This window comes from Paralichthys olivaceus, chromosome 1 (genome assembly GCF_024713975.1).
Source record: "Paralichthys olivaceus isolate ysfri-2021 chromosome 1, ASM2471397v2, whole genome shotgun sequence".
Taxonomy (NCBI): Eukaryota; Metazoa; Chordata; class Actinopteri; order Pleuronectiformes; family Paralichthyidae; genus Paralichthys; species Paralichthys olivaceus.
The window spans coordinates 6,092,626-6,111,681 of record NC_091093.1 but is presented as its reverse complement, the minus strand read 5'-3'; the positions used below and the strand labels follow the sequence as shown (position 1 = coordinate 6,111,681).

Here is a 19,056-nt window from a genome sequence, read left to right as displayed (position 1 = left end):
AATAGAGGACCTACACACCCTTGAAGCCTTGAAGATTTCCAAATAACTGAGCTCTCTTACCTAAGCCATCCACAATGATGAATAAACCCAAGCAACCACAGCGTGAACACCATCTGCCAGGACAGACACTGTCTTTCAAACAATAATTTCAGACGTGTACAACCCTGTCTCCTCTCCACGTCTATAGTCTGGTACAAGTACAGCACGCTCGTCCCCTGATTGATGACTGAAGCACCAAAACTAGTAAGAGCGAAGATAAACCTACCTATGCATACCGTGACTTCATGCTTGTTCCCACTTCGCAGACAGAGCTCACACTGGCCTTATAACTCCCCTGTAGTCAAAGTGAATCAACAACAGCACCAACAAACTGTATTGATATTAGTCATGACAGATGAAAATCTAGCTACGCTCCACAGCCAGTAAAGAAATGAGCCTTATCTGAGAAGACGACACAAACGACTGTCAGAGGGAATAGTTAGTAGAGAATGAATGCAAGAGTGACCTCTGACAGTACATTTCCATGTAGTTTAATAATATATCATACTGCACATCTGGTCTGGACCTGCAAACACAAAGCCTGGCTTCTGTTTTTGCAAGTTAAGATTTTTCGTTGAAGCATTTTTTTCATAGTTAGATCATGGTCTTAGAATCCATATCACTTGGCCAGAGCTTGAGTGGCAAAAGGACAGAGGGCAGAGGGTGCTGTAGTGTTTGCCTATTGTGCAATCACATCTCCAATAGCTCCTCAATGTTAGTCACGTAGAAAACTCTTCTGGGTAGCGCTACAATCCTAGTCAGCCAAAGGTTCAGTCAGAGACACTCAACGTCAAAGGAGTGACCTTTGATAGCGAATGGTTACACTTAGATTTGGCAGTAAAATCTCTGCTCTTGATGAATCAACAGTAACAGAGGGGAGCATCAGAATATAATGTCAGCAATGAACAGCTGATTGAATGTGATTGGGTGTTATGCAGTTGGGAATAATCCATAATCCACATGTGACATCAATAGCAATATATCAATATATATATGTCCAGATAATGTGTATGCACAGTGAGTAGTACACTCATAACGGATATACCTCAGATTTGTAAAATGTTTTGGTGTTTATCCAGTGTTTGTCATTCTCTGAAAATAAAGACGAGTCAAAATCAGGGGCTAAAATCAGTCTTTAAACTTAAAAATAAATAATATGTGATATTTTTTGTGATAATTACCGATATCGACTGATATTAACATTTTTAATTTTTTATATAATTTTGGGTTATATTGCTCAGCCCCATAGAAATGTGGTTGAATAGATTTCAATTTCAAGTTAAGCTGCTGATTTTGATATATGTTAATATTTAATAAAGTCTGACAACCTTCAGCAGCAGATGTGACAGGCTTTTAATTTTATATTCTGAAAAATTGCACTAGTGTGGTTTTTAATAGTTGTGTGTTTATGTAGAAAAACAAACACATGAGCACAGTAAGAAATACTCTGCTGCACTTCAGACCACAGAGTATCTTAGTTTTCACAACTCAGTCTACACACCACTCATCAAGTCATGTAGACCCACAATGCTTTGCCCTTGACTTGCAAGACATTGCCTCACAAGGATGCCAATCCAGCAGGAATAATCCTCCTTGGTGTCAGCTGAGCCCTCCAGAGACAGCAATATGTCTGCTCCGACCTCTTGCTCCTGTTAACTGCTACTCTTCCCTTCCCCGCCCCCTCCCGACCAGCGGAGCAGCTGTGCAGATGTGAACACCTTGTCACAGTTTACACTCACACTCCTCGACATTTGTTTTTCTTTGAGTGTTTCAAGCTGAGTAAGGGTCTGGGAGTGATCAGTGTGTATACCCTCCCTTTTTGTGCTCTCTCACTCTTCCTCTCTGTGACAGCGCCAGTTAAGTAGAATGTGTGAAACAGATGAAGATCGGCAGTTAAGTCAAGGAAGAAAAAAAACGCTCCCTTTGCCTCTTTTCATTTAGTTGAAATCCCACTGCCCTGGCCTTAACTTCTCACATCCAAAGAGTTCAATTGCAGAATTCTTAATCTTTTAATCTTGCTCTCCTCCCCCTTCTCTCTTTCTCTCTCTCTCTATCCCCCTCCTTCTATCAACCTCTTTCTCCTTTTTGTAATTACAGGACATACTTATAGAGATTATAGGCTGTGTCATCTGCAGATCAGCAGCATGCCACAGCTGAGTCCTCTGCCGGACAGATGTATGACTTGGACACCCAGACAAGCACGAGGAGCGCTGTGAGGTTAAGCACAGTCCTCTCTTTAAAGCATAATTCATCCCTATTAAAATGTAGGACTTATGTGTGTGGTTTGGGTCAATGTTTCTCCTGGTTATGAAAACACTGCGATCAGATCTGGGAGCACAGTGACATCGCTACAACAGGAATGGGGCACGAAAACGAGTGGTCATTCAAGCAGGCATGTTTTGTTCCAGTCAATAGTTTAGATTATCAACAGATTTTAAGACACCTCATCTGGAGGTAAAAGTGCCTACTCCCAAATTGTCAGTAATAATCCCCTCATTCCACAAAAAAAAACACAGCTTTGGTTTGTTTCCTCGTCTGACTTCTTTTCAACTGCACTGCCATGGTCCTATATCTCAGAAATTGTCTTTTCAACAATGTTATCATGTACAAGAGGAAGAAGTGCCAAAATTACAAGAGTGTAGTCTGTACCCATGTTAGCTCTATGAGGCTGATGAGCAACACTAACACACAGCGTTCCATAGATGCAGGCTGCTGGCCAAACAGCATCACACTACTCATTTACTGTAAGTCTAGCTGGCTACTTCATTATATAATCTTATTTATTCTAAAAAATGGATTTGGTTTACAAGTTTCACTTTGCATTGAGTACATTTTAAAACCACTGGCTTCGAAACAATGATAACAAACATGTCTGTATCAGTCCTGCCCCCACAGGCTCGATATAATGTGCGTGTGCTCGGCTGGGATGTTGTGTCCTGCGGAGTAGAGAGCTGGAGCAACTTCAGTGTTAGTTAATATACTACAAATTAGCAAAATAATTGATGACAAAACTAATAATCAATTGCATCAATTGCACAGACCGGGGACATCTTCAGTAGACTGGTTGTTTCAGTAGACACCGGTGGCAGCCACATGACAGTGTTGAGCCTTAAACCTCTGAACAGCAAACACACTCCTGCTATAATATGTCGTATGGGATTAAGTATGTATATTTTTCCACAGTAAATATAAAAGCTGGCCACAAGACCCATTGTGGGTTTTTTTCCCACTGGCTGGCAACCCGATATCCTTGAGGGAATACCTGAGGAATTTTGGAGCATCTTGCAAACTAATTGATGCCACAAAACACAAAGTAGAGCTGAAGCTGATCACCAGTCACTAGATTTGCAGATATTTAATCATAAATCAATAGTATTGACCTCAGGTCTGGGAGCCATGGATGTCTGTCCAAAATGTTGTGCTAACCTTTCCAGAAGATATTTGTTTTTGTTCACAGCCAGCACGGCTAAAATAACATGCTAGTTGTAAATAAAAGTGTTAACTCTTATTATCTCAAAATAATATGATGCGCTTTGAAACAAAGATTGTTAAATGTTATAAAAGTAGCAAAGAAATAATAAGAATAAAATCAAACAACCTCTTCAGGGCATGACAATATCAAATTATGGTTACAAACTTCCATCTCTGCATTTGTCCATAAGGACATAAGAATGGACTTTTTCAATTGCCAACTACAGGAAAAACTCTCCAAAGCTGCCCACAGACAGAAGCCTCTTTTCTAAAATAGCTACAAAAACACTTCCTGATGGTCAAAAAAGTGACCAGCCAAGAACGTCGGAAATATCACAGTCCTCCTGGATTACGGGCCGATCATTCCTCCTCTGACCGCAGTACTTCAGCAGCATGAGGGACTGAGGGAGGACTCGCTTTTACATGACTATCACTCCCATGATGGAGGGAGATGAAACAAATGTCACCTGGTTTCCACTTCAGTTGCCCATGGCTACAGGTCAGAGTTCAGGAGAAAATAAATGCTTTCACTAACACATTTATTTGGGACAAAGTATCATTCTGCCATTTTCTGTCAGGAGGATACGCCTAACCCAGGATCACATTCTGCTGCTGTCCACCCCTCCAAGCTTTTCTGGTTCCTTAGAAACAATTGATTACATATATGGGGAAAAATACAAAGAGGCATCAGCTCCTCAATCTCCACCTATAATATGTGTACATCTCTCTCTGAGCAGCCATCTGATTTCATACTTTCCATGCGTGCCTCTGAAGGCCAGCTGACTTAGGGATTTTACTTGCTCTTTTAGCTTCAAATCACATGGCTGGAACAAAGCGCTTTTGAGGTCAGTGGCCAGGGGGGCTACATCCATGCCTTTGAATATGTGTACATGGACAAACACGTGACTGTGTTTACACTGGGGCTGGCAGTACCAAGAAACTGTAGTGCTTACAAACAGAGGGCAAGCTTCTGCCATGTGAGGCTGAACTGAATAGTGAAGTGGCACAAAGGCTGATTTAGCTTAATTGTGCCACATCTCCCTCTCTCTGATGTGTCAGTGTTCTCACCGACATCTACAGAGGACATACTGTATTTTCCCACTTGCCTTGACTTACCTTACCCTGACTGTTTTCTCCTCATGCTGCCTTTTGTTTTATTTATAGGTTTTGCCAATTACACTGAATAATCACAGATCTTGTGTTTTCAGTGGAAATATGAATTAATAAAAATTGTGTTCTGTTTTCCAACCACTAAGCTTTATGATCAATTAATTCATAAAGGAGGGAAAGGGGAACAGGTCGACTGGAGTTCCAGTTGAGTTGTGAGATCAGTATGAGTTTGAGCTGTTGCATAAACCATTTTCAGACATGACCCCCTGAGGATTTTCACACAATTGGCTCTGGACCTTCTGCGGCGTTTGCCTTTCACACAGGAACAACACAGCAGGAGATTCTCCACTGAGACGTATTCACAACAACACAGAAATGTGGTGAGGGTCAGATGAGGGGTGGCACCGCAGGCACAGGCAGGACATAATGTATAAAGTCAGCTGCAGAGATCACATGTTTTTTTAGAGAGCATTGACACTAGAGTTGGCCCTTATCATCAAAAGCTCTCTTGACATCCACGTCTGTCCCTTATTCATTTATGGCACCACTTTTTCATTCTGAGTTATTTGTCTTCTTTTCAGTTTTGCACCCATCGCATGTTAGAAACATCATCAACATGCCCACTCACTCATGGTGAATAGTTTTAACTAGGAGGCTGGCAGGAGAAACTCCAGAGAAAGGACATCTTGCACATTGTCACCTGTACAGTCGATATAATTATGTTAAAAGCACACTGCAGAAACACTGTGCACACTAATAAGAGATGAACATGTTCGTCACATTCTGTCTGAACACAACTTTAAATTTTAAAACAGAAATGTTGGAAATTGGATAATCCAGAGAATTGGTTGTGCTCACGGCAGACCTACTTTCTTTGAAAAAACTAGTCCCTATGAAAAGTGATGACTGGGTTAAATCCAGTGATTAATGGTGTCAACACACACTGTCAATACGCATGTCTTAATCTTAATGCCTGTAGAGTAGGTAGGGCAAATAAACGCTGACTTATAAAAAATTATTTGCTGTGGATTTAGACATATAGTCACAGTTAATTCTTGATAATCCACAGATTTTACTCTCTTCTGTAAAACTAGTTCCTGAAAACTACTGACTGTGTGCCCTGTGTGAACCAACAGTGTAAACTGTAGACCGTGATATGATGTGAAGCTCTTCACTCTCACACAGATGACAGCCCTGCACAGGACAGGCTGTTTGAACCTTTGAAACCTCTAGTTTGTTTCTAATGCCCTCTCACACCACCCACTCATCCACACATCATGCCTGACGTAACCAAGCACCAAACACAATTAATCCCCCACAGAAGCATTGCAGACAGCTACAAACACCCCTGTTCTCCCTACCACCCAAACCTCTTTTTTCATCTAAGCCTCGTCATGTTCAGACATTAAAAAAAGGGACCCTGTCACTGTCAATTGCCACAAACGGACGTCACCAGACAGAGGCGGCTTACTTCAAACACTAGCGTCTCATTAGTAGGTCCAGAAGCGTACAGGCTCTCCGGCTTGTTGAAAGAGCGCTGATAGTCGAACACAGTTCCGCCAAAGTGGAACTTTCCTGGCCAGTCCACGGTCCAGTCCCCGGTCAGGTAGTACTTCCTTTTGAGGGAGCGCACAGCCAAGTAGCTGGTGGAGACCTCCATTTCCTGAACGCTAATGCTCCGTGCCCCAGCTGGAACTGTTACCATAGAGTAATACTCTGAGGGGAAAAAAGAAGGGAGTAAAGTCAAGGCTGAATCCCACTTAGATATTTGTTTATCACTGTTGTCCTCAAAATTTCTTTAGACATTATGGAATAGTTCATCACACACACACACACACATACACTGTCCTTGCTTTACCTCTGGTAAATGTGTGTTACCCCAAATGCATGAAGTGAATCAGACCATTAAAAGTGTCTGTTTCTGTTTGTCTGCTTAAAATCTCCGTTTGGCTTGAAGAAATGTACAGACATGTACAGACTCAGTACAGACAAAGACCAAGATTACCGTTAGCCCTGTGTTGTAGGGTGTATTGGCCCTTGAAGAACTTGCAAGTGGAGTTGTCTCCCTTACAGACTCCGCAGGCGTCCAGAGAGGCCTTGGAGCCCAGAGTCTGGTCACAGCCCACTGCCTACACACACAAAACACACATACAGAACAGACACATACCATCAATGCGAGCACTTCTTGAATATACAGGTAAGAACAGTGTTTTTCTAAAAGTAGTAATGACAGTGTAATTAACTAATAAGTTCCAACTCTGTTGCCATCTGGTGTGTGACACATACATGTCACAATGTTGGCATGGCAGGGAAATGCAGGATTGTTTTTTCATTATTTGGTGAAATTTTGGAAAAAAACAAGTTTTCAATCAAATGTAGTAAACTATAACGTTTTCATCTCTCATTAAACTTGTAACAGCTGCCTACCCACGATCGCCTGCAGCAGTTAAAATGCTGAGGTGAATTTACTTCTCTGTACACAAAATGACTTGTTCCTTGGGCCCAATGTATTCTACAAGCAATTAGATGACATCTTGGCAAGAATGACTCCTTAAAGGACAGAGTGTATGACCAACAACATGACTGCTTTTGACAACTTGACAGGTTCTCAACAAATGCCCACTTTAACCCAATTATTTACTTTTTCCAGATGGTAGTTAATTGGGATTACATACCCCAAATGTCCACTGTAATCATATTTTGCACTGGTGTTAAATAAATACAGTAGATGAACAAGGACTTTGTTCTTGCATCTCAACATTTGCCTTTGTTTATCTTCCTAAATGAGGTTAAATGTAACAGATTTGCAGAGTGTCTTAAATAAAATCAGTATTAATTGGAATTAACAGCTAAAGTAAAAGTTAAGACTTGACTCAATAACAAAAAAGGACAGTATTCAGACACTTCAGTACTTTGTAGAAGCACACTGTGTATCCTGCAGCTTTTCTTCAAGCTTTGTACACCTGGATGTGAGTAGTTTATCTCATTCTTCCTGGCAGATACTCTCTAGCTCGCTTAGATTGGAAGCATCTGTGAACTGCCATTGTCACGCCTGTTCACAGATGTTCTATGGGGTTTAAGTCTGGGCTTTGGCCGGAACACTCAAGGACAGTCACAGACTTGTCCCAAAACCACTCCAGCTTTATCTTGGCTGCTTGCTTCAGGTCACCGTTGAGCTGAAAGTTGGATCGTCGCCCCAGTCTCAGGTCTAATACATTCTGGAGCAGGTTTTCTTAAAGGACCACTTTCCCTGTCATTGCCACTGAGAAATTCCTCCATACCATGATGCTTCAACCACGATGCTTCATCACAGTAGGTGATTTGAAAGGGGATGCCATCCCTTTTAAACCAAAATAACATCCCTCTCTATGACACAGTGCTGGGTGTGCAGCTGTGTGTGCAGATGAGCATCCTATTGAGTCTACTGCTGACTAAAGAGTGTACTGCCTGTGTGTGTGAGTGTAAACGCTGCCTCGCTCACAGAGAAGCTGCACAACTCACAACTCGCTACTGGTGACATTCTCATGTAAACAAACACACATGTAAACACATTGGGCAATATATCGAGGTCAGAAAAATTATTGACCTCACATTTATATTCGTACAATAAGTCAATACAGTATTTATCGTGACAGGCCTCATGTCAACATGTCAACATGCCAACATCGTCATTATGGGCTGTTGAGTGTATTTTCATGGACAGAAATAGCAATTTCATCAGTTTAAAATTATTTATATTGTACAACGGCGTGTGCAAAAAGTAAAGGGCTCTAAATAGTTTCTGAGGCGACCGTATCTCAGTAACTGAAAAAAAGGTCGAGGAACGCATTTTCTTTGGGCAAAGTCATATTATACACACACACACAGAGAGCAGTATATGTACCTCACAGACTCCATCAATGCAGACATCCCCCTTGTAATCAGAGCAGGAGGTTCCATCTTTGACCTTGCTGGACATGGCAAAGAAGAAGTCAAAGTCCTCTGCGATGCAGTACAGCATACAGATGTCTTCATCTGCACACACAACATACAGAACAGTGCATAGAGGAAGTCAGAATCATTAAAAGTCACAATTCAGTCATGTTCTGCTATGGCCTGGTACTGGACGTTCTAGTAGCTACTGTTCTACAACCTGTTACATAGAGTACATGCAGCTCCTGCCGAGGCTGAATTGGAAAAGACAGGAACTGACTGTGAATGCACCCAGGGGTACTCACGTGGGGCAACAGGTTTATTCTGTAGTTCAGATCAGTTATCACAGACAAGTCTCTGCAGCCATCTTTGATTAAAATAAATGACGGTGAAGGTGACTTGGCCCAAGGTCCCAGAAGGCAGTTTAGAATCTGTTCCTCTCTACATCACCTCCCATTCATCAACAGCTTAAACAGGCCTGGGACGACAGCCAAACACACAGCTCTCCTTCATTTCACTCCTTCTCTCCCTCTTTCTCTCTCTCCACCGCTCTGTGTAACAAAGCTGGCCCGCAGGCTTCCTTTTTAAATCTATCCCCACTGTGTCAGAGGGTGCAGGTGGCTACATGTCTCCCATGCACATTACACAGAATAATAGTTTCCTCAAGCTGTTTGGCCCTAATCACTGCAGCAGTAAATAGAGGTTGGCATTACAGAAACACTTTATAAAAGAGATTTGGACGAGCACAGTACAGCAGGGTGTAGAAATAAAAGACCTACAAAACTAAGACAAGAAGACGCTTGCCCTGAGCAACTGCAATTCTGTGTTTATGTAGTGGTGCTGTGTACTTTAAACAATGAGATTTATTCTCTTTTGCCCTATGTGCCAGGACTACAGTAAATCAAGGGATGTATTTGTAATCCCCCAGAAGTACTGTAATTTAATTCACAAAATAATCTGCTCTGCAACTCTTAAAGAAGAATACATCCACTACATCCTTGTAGCAAATCATACATTCAATATAAATGCACCACAGGAATAGACATACTCTTCCTCTCCTTCTTTTTGGGTCTGATCAAATGACCACCTTACCGTCCACTTTGGTGTAGGGCTTCCATTTGTAGTACCAGCCCCTGAAGGGCTTGCTGTTGTACTCAGCACACTGTTGGGCCCTGAAGTCCACAGTGTTGAGGGGGCAGGGCCGAGTGTTACACAGCTGGTTGAGTCGACTGGAGCCCGAGCAAAATTTACCATTGTTCTGTGGCCTGGGAGGAAGAAACGACAGGGAAGAAGAGAAGAAACACAAAGTTTACAGATTGGGATTTTATTAATTGGAGACTCATAATTGACCATAGGGGTAAATGTGAGAGTGAACGGTTGTTTGTCTCTATATGTTGGTCCTGTGATACGCTGGTGAGCTGTCCAGGGTATAACCCGCCTCTTGCCAAATTTCTGCTAGGATTGGTTCCAGCTCTGCTGGAGACCCTTAAAGCTTAAGTCACATAGATAATGGATGGATGGACAATTGAGCCACTGTTTTAAAATTGTGGTCTGACTCAGACCGAATGAAGGTGCGGTTTACACTATTTTAAAAATGTTAAACTTCTTTTAAGCTTCATCAGACACTTTCCTAAACAATACACCCCAAATAATTGTGTTGGTTCACCATAGTGGACGGTGGTGTGATTATCATTAAGTTTACATCTAAAGTTGACATCAATGGTGCTGATTTCATACATGGAAATGAAACCATGTCATCTGTTGGTATAGGATTATCCCTGATCGAAGTGTAAATTACAGTTTCGTTACAGTTTTCAACATTAAAGCTAATGAAGGTGCTGGTATCTGTCAAAGAAAAGCCCTAAGAAAAGCCTGGATGCCATGTTAGGTGATGCTGTGCACCATGCTACACCAACACCTCTTCAAACACAGGAATAAATGAAGGTGCAGAACATAAATAGAAAAAGCAGCTTCAATATGCCGTCATTAAAATGATGAAAGCCATCACTTCCTGGTCGAAAGAGACAAGTCTTGAAACAGGACACCATGTGAGATTTCAGAGGCTTTCTAAACTCATGCCAGGCGTTCCAACCCAGCCACCAGCAGAGAAAATTTAGTTCAGCGATTTAGCAAAGTGGCTGCCACAGACAGACACACAAACACACAAACATACACAGACTGTGGAACCAGGCTGATCAAAAATAAAAATAATATAAAAACAACTCACTAAGTTTTACAGTGTAATGAAGGAATTGAAAGAGTGCCTAATCGTAAACACAAGGACGACAAATCAACCAGACATGTGGTTCTTTTGAATGTCCTGTGACATTATTGAATATGTCTGTGTGAAACAAATGCGAGTAACAATCAGAAGCAAAAATGCATTTTGTTGCCTCCCTGCGTTTGACTCCAACTGTTCATCCCATGCGTTCGGACCTGGACTCAATCACAGATGACTTAGTTGCCAAGAATGATGGAGCTTCACTGAAGGTGTGTGTGTGTGTGTGTGTGTGTGTGTGTGTGTGTGTGTGTGTGTGTGTGTGTGTGTGTGTGTGTGGAAGTCTGCTCTGCGCTGCTCTTGCTTCCCTTGGTGAGGGGGAGATTTGGCCCAGGTTTTCATAGCCCTGATCCTATTAAGACTTAGCGGCAGACAAACGCAGCCCATATGGTAATGTGCTTACGGCAGGCCAGTGGGGGACTACACCGTATACTCCGTCAGTCAAGGCCTTCTGATCAGAGGAGCGTAGAAGATGGAGTTTACTTGAATGCAATTCATGGATTATGTACATCTGGCCCTGTGTTTCACAATACTCCCGCTCTTCTGCATCTTTTTGCCTCCTCTCCCTAGATCATACATTCTCTGAGCAACTGTAAATCTACTTCCAGCAACAAGACAGAAACCAGATACGACAAGTTTTCAGGTTGTGTATCGGCTATTCTTCTTTCAGTCTCACACCCAGCTCCAATGCAGGATCCTTTAGGATGCTCTAATGTCCCAGGAGCCTGTTAAATCAGTCCGGGGACAGAAGCTGAGACTGAACTCCTGTAGGTCAGAGGTCACCGTGTCTAGTCTTGTCTCCTTGAATCACCTGCTACATCTCTGTCCCTCTTACAACTTCACACACAGATTCATATTCTGCTACTGTACCCCGGTAAAACACTTTTACAAGACGAGCAGGAGACTCCACCAAACAGGGGTCTATCTGAGCACCATGGCTCCCTCATCGCACACCCCCGCTCTCTTTTTAAATCGTGTGACAAAATATGCTCCCTACAAAACCAGGTCAAGATCTTGAACCTAATCTCAAAGGCTTGTTGGTGAGGATTAGGATGACTGTGTTTGATCTGGCAGGTGGTCTATGGGGGAGTAGAGGAGACTTGGAGGGGTGGGAGAAGTGGAGAGGATTCATTTCCCGTCTTGGAGCAACTCCTTGACTGGAGGGCTTTAATTGGCTGATCACATGGACCCCTTTACAAAACTGAGCAAAAGATAAATGTTTCTCTCATAAAATGGACGAGTTTTAGCAGAATCAAAGGATTTATCTTTAACATTGCTCATGCTTGGCGAAAAGTTTGTGGGAGGGCAGAGGTGAAAATATATAGTCTGTCTCAGGATTTTATATGGGTACACATGTCATTTATGCAAATACATTAAGTACAAATACTGCAAGTTTGAAAGAGTCGAAATGTGTTCAAAAGTGTCAAATCTTAATGATCTTTCCAGAGACAGTGATACCCCAGTCTGTCCCGACAGTTCAGTGTGAGGGTGAAGATGACATTCGAGACAAGCTGTCAGATTGAGGGTAATCCTTCTTGCTCTGCACAGATTAGGAGCAGAGGGGCTGTTCCAATATAATTGCAGAGATTAATGGGGGCAAACATATTCTGGATGTCACGAGTCAGGGACTGAAAAATTACTCAGTGCAGTTAGAATGAGTGTGTTTGCTGAATTCCTTCGGTGGAGGGTGTGTGTTGGGGTGGCAGGGTTGTGATGTCTTATTTAGAAAAAAATAATTTTTCACAGAATTCTTGGGGATCTGACAACTAGTTGGCCCATTGTATGCATTTTGATAATAATATCATGACATGGCATTATTGGATTTAATATTCCACCCTCGCCATCTTTACATCCCCCCTCTGCCCCACTGAACCCATAAATCACCCTTTTAGCAGAAACTACCCTTTTTTCCACAGTAGCTGCTACAAAACACTCTTTAGTGCCACAGGAATGATAAATGAACCTGACAGCTAACCTGGTTTAAAGGGCTCTGTGGCCCTTTTTGGTCTGCCAGTCATGGTGTATAATGTGTATCATATGAGGGCCGGTCTGCCTCTGAAAACGTCTTTGATCCGTCAATGGGGATTAAGAGACAAGTCGGCTGTGACGGATAGAGCAGCCACATCGGTATCTGCCCAGTTACTAAGAAGCTGGTGGAGTAAAGAGGACTGTGCAGTTTGTGAGTATCTGAATGGACTCCTCAATGAAGTGGATATAATGGGGGGGGGGGGGGGGGGGATTTAATCTCGAAAACAAATGCAGGTTTTCTGATAAAGATGCTATACTTGGAGCCAAAGATTAGAAGTCACTGAAACACTGAAACAGTTGAAGTCATAGCAAAGGTCGCAGTTGGAATACAGTTGAAAGTCAGTATAAATGTAAGCACTGATTTGACCTCAGGTATCAACTATAATGTCACTCAGTAGAGTTCATACCACATTTAAATTCACTGGATCTGATTTTTTATTTGCATCAGATTGTACACATTCATAAATATCAGTTGGCTTAACATTTCCCATTCTTCTCATCAAGAACCATGAATATTTCTCAGAGAAATCAGTGCCAATTTTGAAAAACCTTGCAATGTTACAGAAAGTGAAAAACAAAGAACACACAGATCAACACAAATGTAATATGTTCTTCCATGACCCACACCTCCCAGTTTCCCTTGTTTGTTTTTTGTATTGTATTTTTAATTTCAAAGGTGAAAAATTGTGGCTCATAAGAATTTGAAGTAACAGTAATTTCATTTAAAGTCAATTAAAAAAAAAATAGAAAGCAGAAGAAATGTGATAAAGAAATAGAAGTGGAAACTATTGGTGGATGTGAATGAAAGAAGTTGACGTGTCAATTAAAAAGAGATTAATGCAGTAGAATGCCAGCTGACAAGACAGTGCTGTACTGTGTGTGGACTGAGTGCAGTTGAAATAACAGTTATTTCATTAGTATTTGATTGTTGTTATTATAAGACTTCTTGAGGCTGTCTTATAAACGGCATGATATTGTCGAGGTTCACGAAGGTATGAAGTCATTTTCCGGTATCTTTTCCATGACAAAATCATCTCACCTTTACTTTAACAGAGACACACAGCCTGTGTTTGGTGGGATTGGATGTGACATGCCCCCATGATCTAACACACTGTGACTAATTCCTATATGATGGCAATCATTAAAAGTACAAACCAATCAGCAGATTCTTCTTGATGAAGTTTGAAATCTGTCCACAAATCAAGGTAGTGCATTGGAAGTTAGCCATTAGCCATGATCATACTGGAAACTTACTGTGATATGTGTGTCTTGTTATCCTGTGCATGTGGGTGTGTGCGCTCATGCTGTTTCCTTCAGTTGTTTTAGATTCACAAGTTATTCAATCAATCAATTCTTCCTCTTTTTCTTTCCTTTTTAAAAATCTGACATGACACTTCCTTGCGCGTGAAGTGTGAAGCCGATAAGATGAAGGGATCTTGAGATGTGTGTTCCGAAGACAGAGATTTCTAGAATTAGATATGAATAAAGTTCAAGATTTACTTGACAGCTGGCTGCAAACACAACAAGGAAAAACATCAGAGTTGCTGTCTAAGACTTTGTATTAACTAAGGCTCTTGTTGACTACTCCACTAGGGGAAATAAAAAAAAACTGTTAAATGATTCCTCCATCCCTATCATGTGTGTCTGTGTGTTACAAGATGCAGAAAATTGCTCAAGTAAACATTTGTCAAAAAGATTTTAAACCCTGCACAACAAAACAAAAATTCCATATAATTGCAACTTAATGTGAGTCTTTAACAAGATGTCTGTAAGAGTGACTTTGGTCTGTGGATTACACACACTGTACTACACAGTAAAGGTAGGGAAAATGACTGAATGAATGGATAACAGCAGATTAATCATTTCTCTAAACTGTATTGGATTTAAAGGGATAAGTGTTGTAGGGGCTGTCCAGCAAACTGCAGGCTTCGACTATCAATTATTTGATCTCACCATAGCAACGGAACAATACATCTGTATTGTATGACAGTAAAAGTCATAAAGACATTTAATACACCTCCCAAGTGGTTTGGGGAATACCAACAAGCGTCTGTACGTCTGTCATGAAAGAAAACTATAAGACAGTGAATCTTTCACGTGTGCGTAATGACGAGCACAGAGCCCTGTGAACAAAGAGCTATGCACTGTGGGATCTGGGTCTGTGGAATTATGTAGAATTATGTTTGTGTGAATGAGCAGCAATAGCGGACGTTTGCTGACTGTATTGGCAGCTTTCAGAGAAAAGAGCAAGTTATTAAGAGGTTTTCCTCGTCTGGAGCATAGGCAGAGATAGTCTGTCTGTCTGTCTGTCTGGATTGTCAGCCTGACTGATGAGAGCTGCATGTCTATGCTGACAGCAACCTGGCAGGCAGCACTTTCAGGTGTTCAGAAAGGAAGGACTTTGGGACACACGGCTTTCAAGAATTATTTTCTGGCCCAAACAGAAACTCAGATTTACATAGTCGAAGCAGCCACATGACATCATGAATCACTTTGTCATCTGCTTGGCTTGTATATTCATCTAAAGGCATTAAAAGGGAGGTGATGCATCTGATTAGGAGACTATGCGAGTGTGTGCAAATGTATATACCTTGGGCTGGTGCAGGAGCGCTCCCTGTACATGACCCCTCCTCCACAGGTTCTGGAGCAGTCAGACCACTGGGACCAGGCAGACCACTGGCCATGAACCGCCCGGGGACCATTGTCCCCGAATTTAACACACTGCCCCCGCCGGCACCACTGCAGAAAGGAGAGACAAGGAAATGAAAGAAGAGAGCAAGACACACATAAACAGCTTTCTTATCAGGACTTGAGAATTGGCCCAGGCCTCTTCCCTGAGTTTCCTGGTTTGGATAAATGCCCAACACCACACCTGGACACCCAAACTCTACAGCCAAAACTCACACACACACACGCACACAATGACATATAATGTGGACCACACCCGTACCGAGCCAAGCCAAACTCTGCACTCAACCACAATGTCACCTCTCCCTCTTTCTAAATATCAAATTTCAATATGTGAAGGGGTGCAGTTGTTGCATGTCCAGATGAGAGAGCTGACAGTGCAAAAATGCTTCTGCAAGTGCAGACTGTACAGGCGTGATAGATACTTTATAGATTATTGGATTCAGTATGAGCTGTCTGCCTTTTTAAGTTTTAAACATTTGCTTTTGCTACTTTCTCAACTTGAAGGATGGTTGCTCATTGTTGTATATTTCTATCAGTCATTACAGTTATTGAAACAGCTTAGTGATGACAAACTTCCTGACATCACTATAACAAAGGAGGAAGTGTCAGGAAATCCTGTCCGTCATTGAGACAAGTTCTAAACATGGCAGCAGTTTAGACAGGTTGGGTCTGTAAACTGTGATAGATGTTGTCAATGGAGCATCTGGGTAAAGTTTATCAGCCTGACTCAGAATTTATTTATAGCACTGGCTTTGAAAAAAACATTAACTTACTTTGTTAAAGTAACTTAGACGAAATGATCAGTAATGACTTTCTTGCCAGTGCAGTAAATATGATGCTTGCAGCAGACAGACACTAGTGAGCTCAGCTTAGCACCAAAGCTGTATAAACATATGAAATGCAATTTAATTATTGTACAAAAACCACATACTACTAAAAGTATATAGACATCAAGTTGTGGTTTTATGATGTTTTATGATGCTAAGGCGACTTCTTGGCTGGAAGCGATCAATTGTGTCATCACAGTGAGCACGCCAGGCAAACAGCAGAGACTACAGCACGGGACTTTACTCAGCTGAGATAAGCTGGCAGCACTGTAACATCATATTTACCATACACACATGAGAGGGGAATCACAATATCTGACAAGATGTTGAATTTCCCTCCTGACAGTGTGTTTTCCAAACATCTGCTGATATTTCTTGCCCCAATAAGTCCTCTGTTTAACAACATCATACCTTTCACACCACATGTTAGCTATTAACTTTGTAAGTACAGAGTTATATTTATCAATTTAAAAAAATTATCATAATCAAAGTATAATCATTGGATTCTTCTCACCTTTGCAATGAATCAAACGTATTTTTACTGTTCTCAGTGTCCATATGTTGATTTGTTTGTGTCACCACCACAATATTAACACTGACCAACACATAATGACAGATTCTTTCCCTCACAAATGATTTGCATGATTACTTGCATCAAGAGCAGGGAAGTAAGATCTGATCAGAAGTGGTCGCTTATTCAGGATGGATGTTCATACCAGGTCTGAACGGGGCCTTGTGCATACTATGTATCCAAATACTGAGACTGTTTTTCCAATAATCACTGATTATCATTGTGAATATTATGGTGTCTAAATATTGCATCAGTTAGTGAATGGCCACTGTGATTCACAGACAGAAGTTGGCCTTTCCTCACCATGTCCGGACCACAGCTGGTTCCTTCAGCAGCAGGCATAAACTTGGTCTCACACCGGTGTCCTGTACGGTGGCACCACAGCAACTTACAGATGTCCTGCCAAACAACACATGCACAAACATACAGGATAAGACAATAATCAAATATGTTTTTTTTTTGTCTGAGTTCATTCGTTTTGGCACCTTCTGGCACCGTGTACCTCCCCTCTGTCCTCCCTCCTGACCTGACAGCACCTGGTCTGGAAGGACCACCATTGCGCTGGTTGATAAACCCCCCCTGCCGCGATAACCAGGAATAAGCTTCTGCACAAAGCCGCAATGTCCAATCTAATCACTGTACTTCTTTAATGAAACAAGCTATAATTGCATGTGTCATCTGACCCAACAATACAGAGACAGAGCGAGCGAGTGAGCACAGAGGGAGAGCTGAGGTCGAGAGACAGGCGGCAGAGTCTGGCAGCGTGCCCGACTGCAACTGGCAATGGGAGAGAAACCAGGAAGGAGGGAGGGTAAGAGCAGGAGAGACGGCTCTGGTGTATGTGTATGTGTGCGAGTGTGTTGAGTCTTTGTCTTCACTTCTCTGACACCAAGCAGGTGGTTGACAGCCACACCACCATGAAATAAAAATCTTTCTCCATGAGCCCATCAGGGAGAAAAAAACGAGGAGTGTGTGAAAGGCAGCTCCAAATCCACTATTAATCAGTGTGTAGATTAATTTACCACCCACTGACTAGCACACAGGTCGAATAAGAGAAATGAGGGAAATGCAGATGTAGTGCTTGATCTTCTGTTAGGGAAACGTAGCCTGTCATGTGTGCTAATCCCTCATATATATACGATTTGGCAAAGTCGATTTCCCAGCAATTACAGCCCTGCTAGAAGAAAGCCTGTAGTATTTTAAACAGCATTTACATGTGAATCAACGTCACTGAATGCACTGAACATAAAGGCTTATACCAAGACCATAAGGATTTAGTGTGGGCTACATGGGGGGGGTTCCCATTCAAATGATGGAATGCATTTTAATGGAGGGGCAAATGTGAGGGGGGTCGATGATGTTGTTGTTGTATAAAGATCATGCTAATTAATAAAGTGCCGGTTTAGTACTGCATCGTTAGAGCCCCAAAGCACACAATACCAGCCCCTATATGATCCAAGTGCTCATTCTCATTCCTGGAGCCTCATCTGGTGCAGTTTGTGACACATGAATAAGAACTAATTTACATGTGTTGGCGTCCATGTAAAACCAGAACCGCTCAACTGCTATAGTTTAGATAAAGCACCAGACAGGGTTAATGTAATGATCTATTGAAAGGCTGATCTTTCCTTGGCTCTTCTTTCTTAAGTGTAGAATATATTTATTTGTTCATGCAACATATATATTGCTGATATTTTGACCTGAACTTAAAAACTAAAAAGTAGAACAGCCATATTTAACCTACAATAAGGTGTATATGTCTACATAATTTGATTAAGATCAGTTTCCTCCATGTCTTAATTTGATAATTGACCTTATTTAGGTTACAAATATCCCTATTTTCCTCTCCAGTTACTCTCCACCAGCTGAAAAAATTACCATAACAGCTTTAAATGAAGTGAATACGTATCTCACCTTGACGAAATCAAGGCCACACAATTTGGCCTTGGAGCCAAACTGCCACTTGCACTGCGTGTCTGCGTCGTACAGCTGCCCAGGAAGCTTTTCCGGGTACTTGTACTGACCAATCTGCTTGGGCTCGTCCACCAGACAGGATGCCTGGGCTGTTCTGGTGAACACAGCACGCCACCCGTGTTAGTCAGACAGAATGCATAGAAAAATAACAAGTG

At 41.8% G+C, this 19,056-nt stretch overlaps 1 protein-coding gene across 2 annotated transcripts in view; it reads right to left on the bottom strand.

The window, feature by feature from the left end:
* Positions 1 to 19,056, bottom strand: part of adamts18 (ADAM metallopeptidase with thrombospondin type 1 motif, 18) — a 97,278-nt gene that overhangs the window by 17,145 nt on the left and 61,077 nt on the right. For both annotated transcript variants that reach the window (XM_069535781.1, XM_020080358.2), the window contains 7 exons: positions 18,842 to 18,995; positions 17,231 to 17,326; positions 15,429 to 15,577; positions 9,625 to 9,797; positions 8,504 to 8,634; positions 6,626 to 6,749; positions 6,092 to 6,336 (listed from right to left, as the gene is read on the bottom strand). In XM_069535781.1, the coding sequence (XP_069391882.1) occupies positions 6,092 to 6,336; positions 6,626 to 6,749; positions 8,504 to 8,634; positions 9,625 to 9,797; positions 15,429 to 15,577; positions 17,231 to 17,326; positions 18,842 to 18,995 (1,072 nt within the window). The remainder of the gene's footprint in view (positions 1 to 6,091; positions 6,337 to 6,625; positions 6,750 to 8,503; positions 8,635 to 9,624; positions 9,798 to 15,428; positions 15,578 to 17,230; positions 17,327 to 18,841; positions 18,996 to 19,056) is intronic.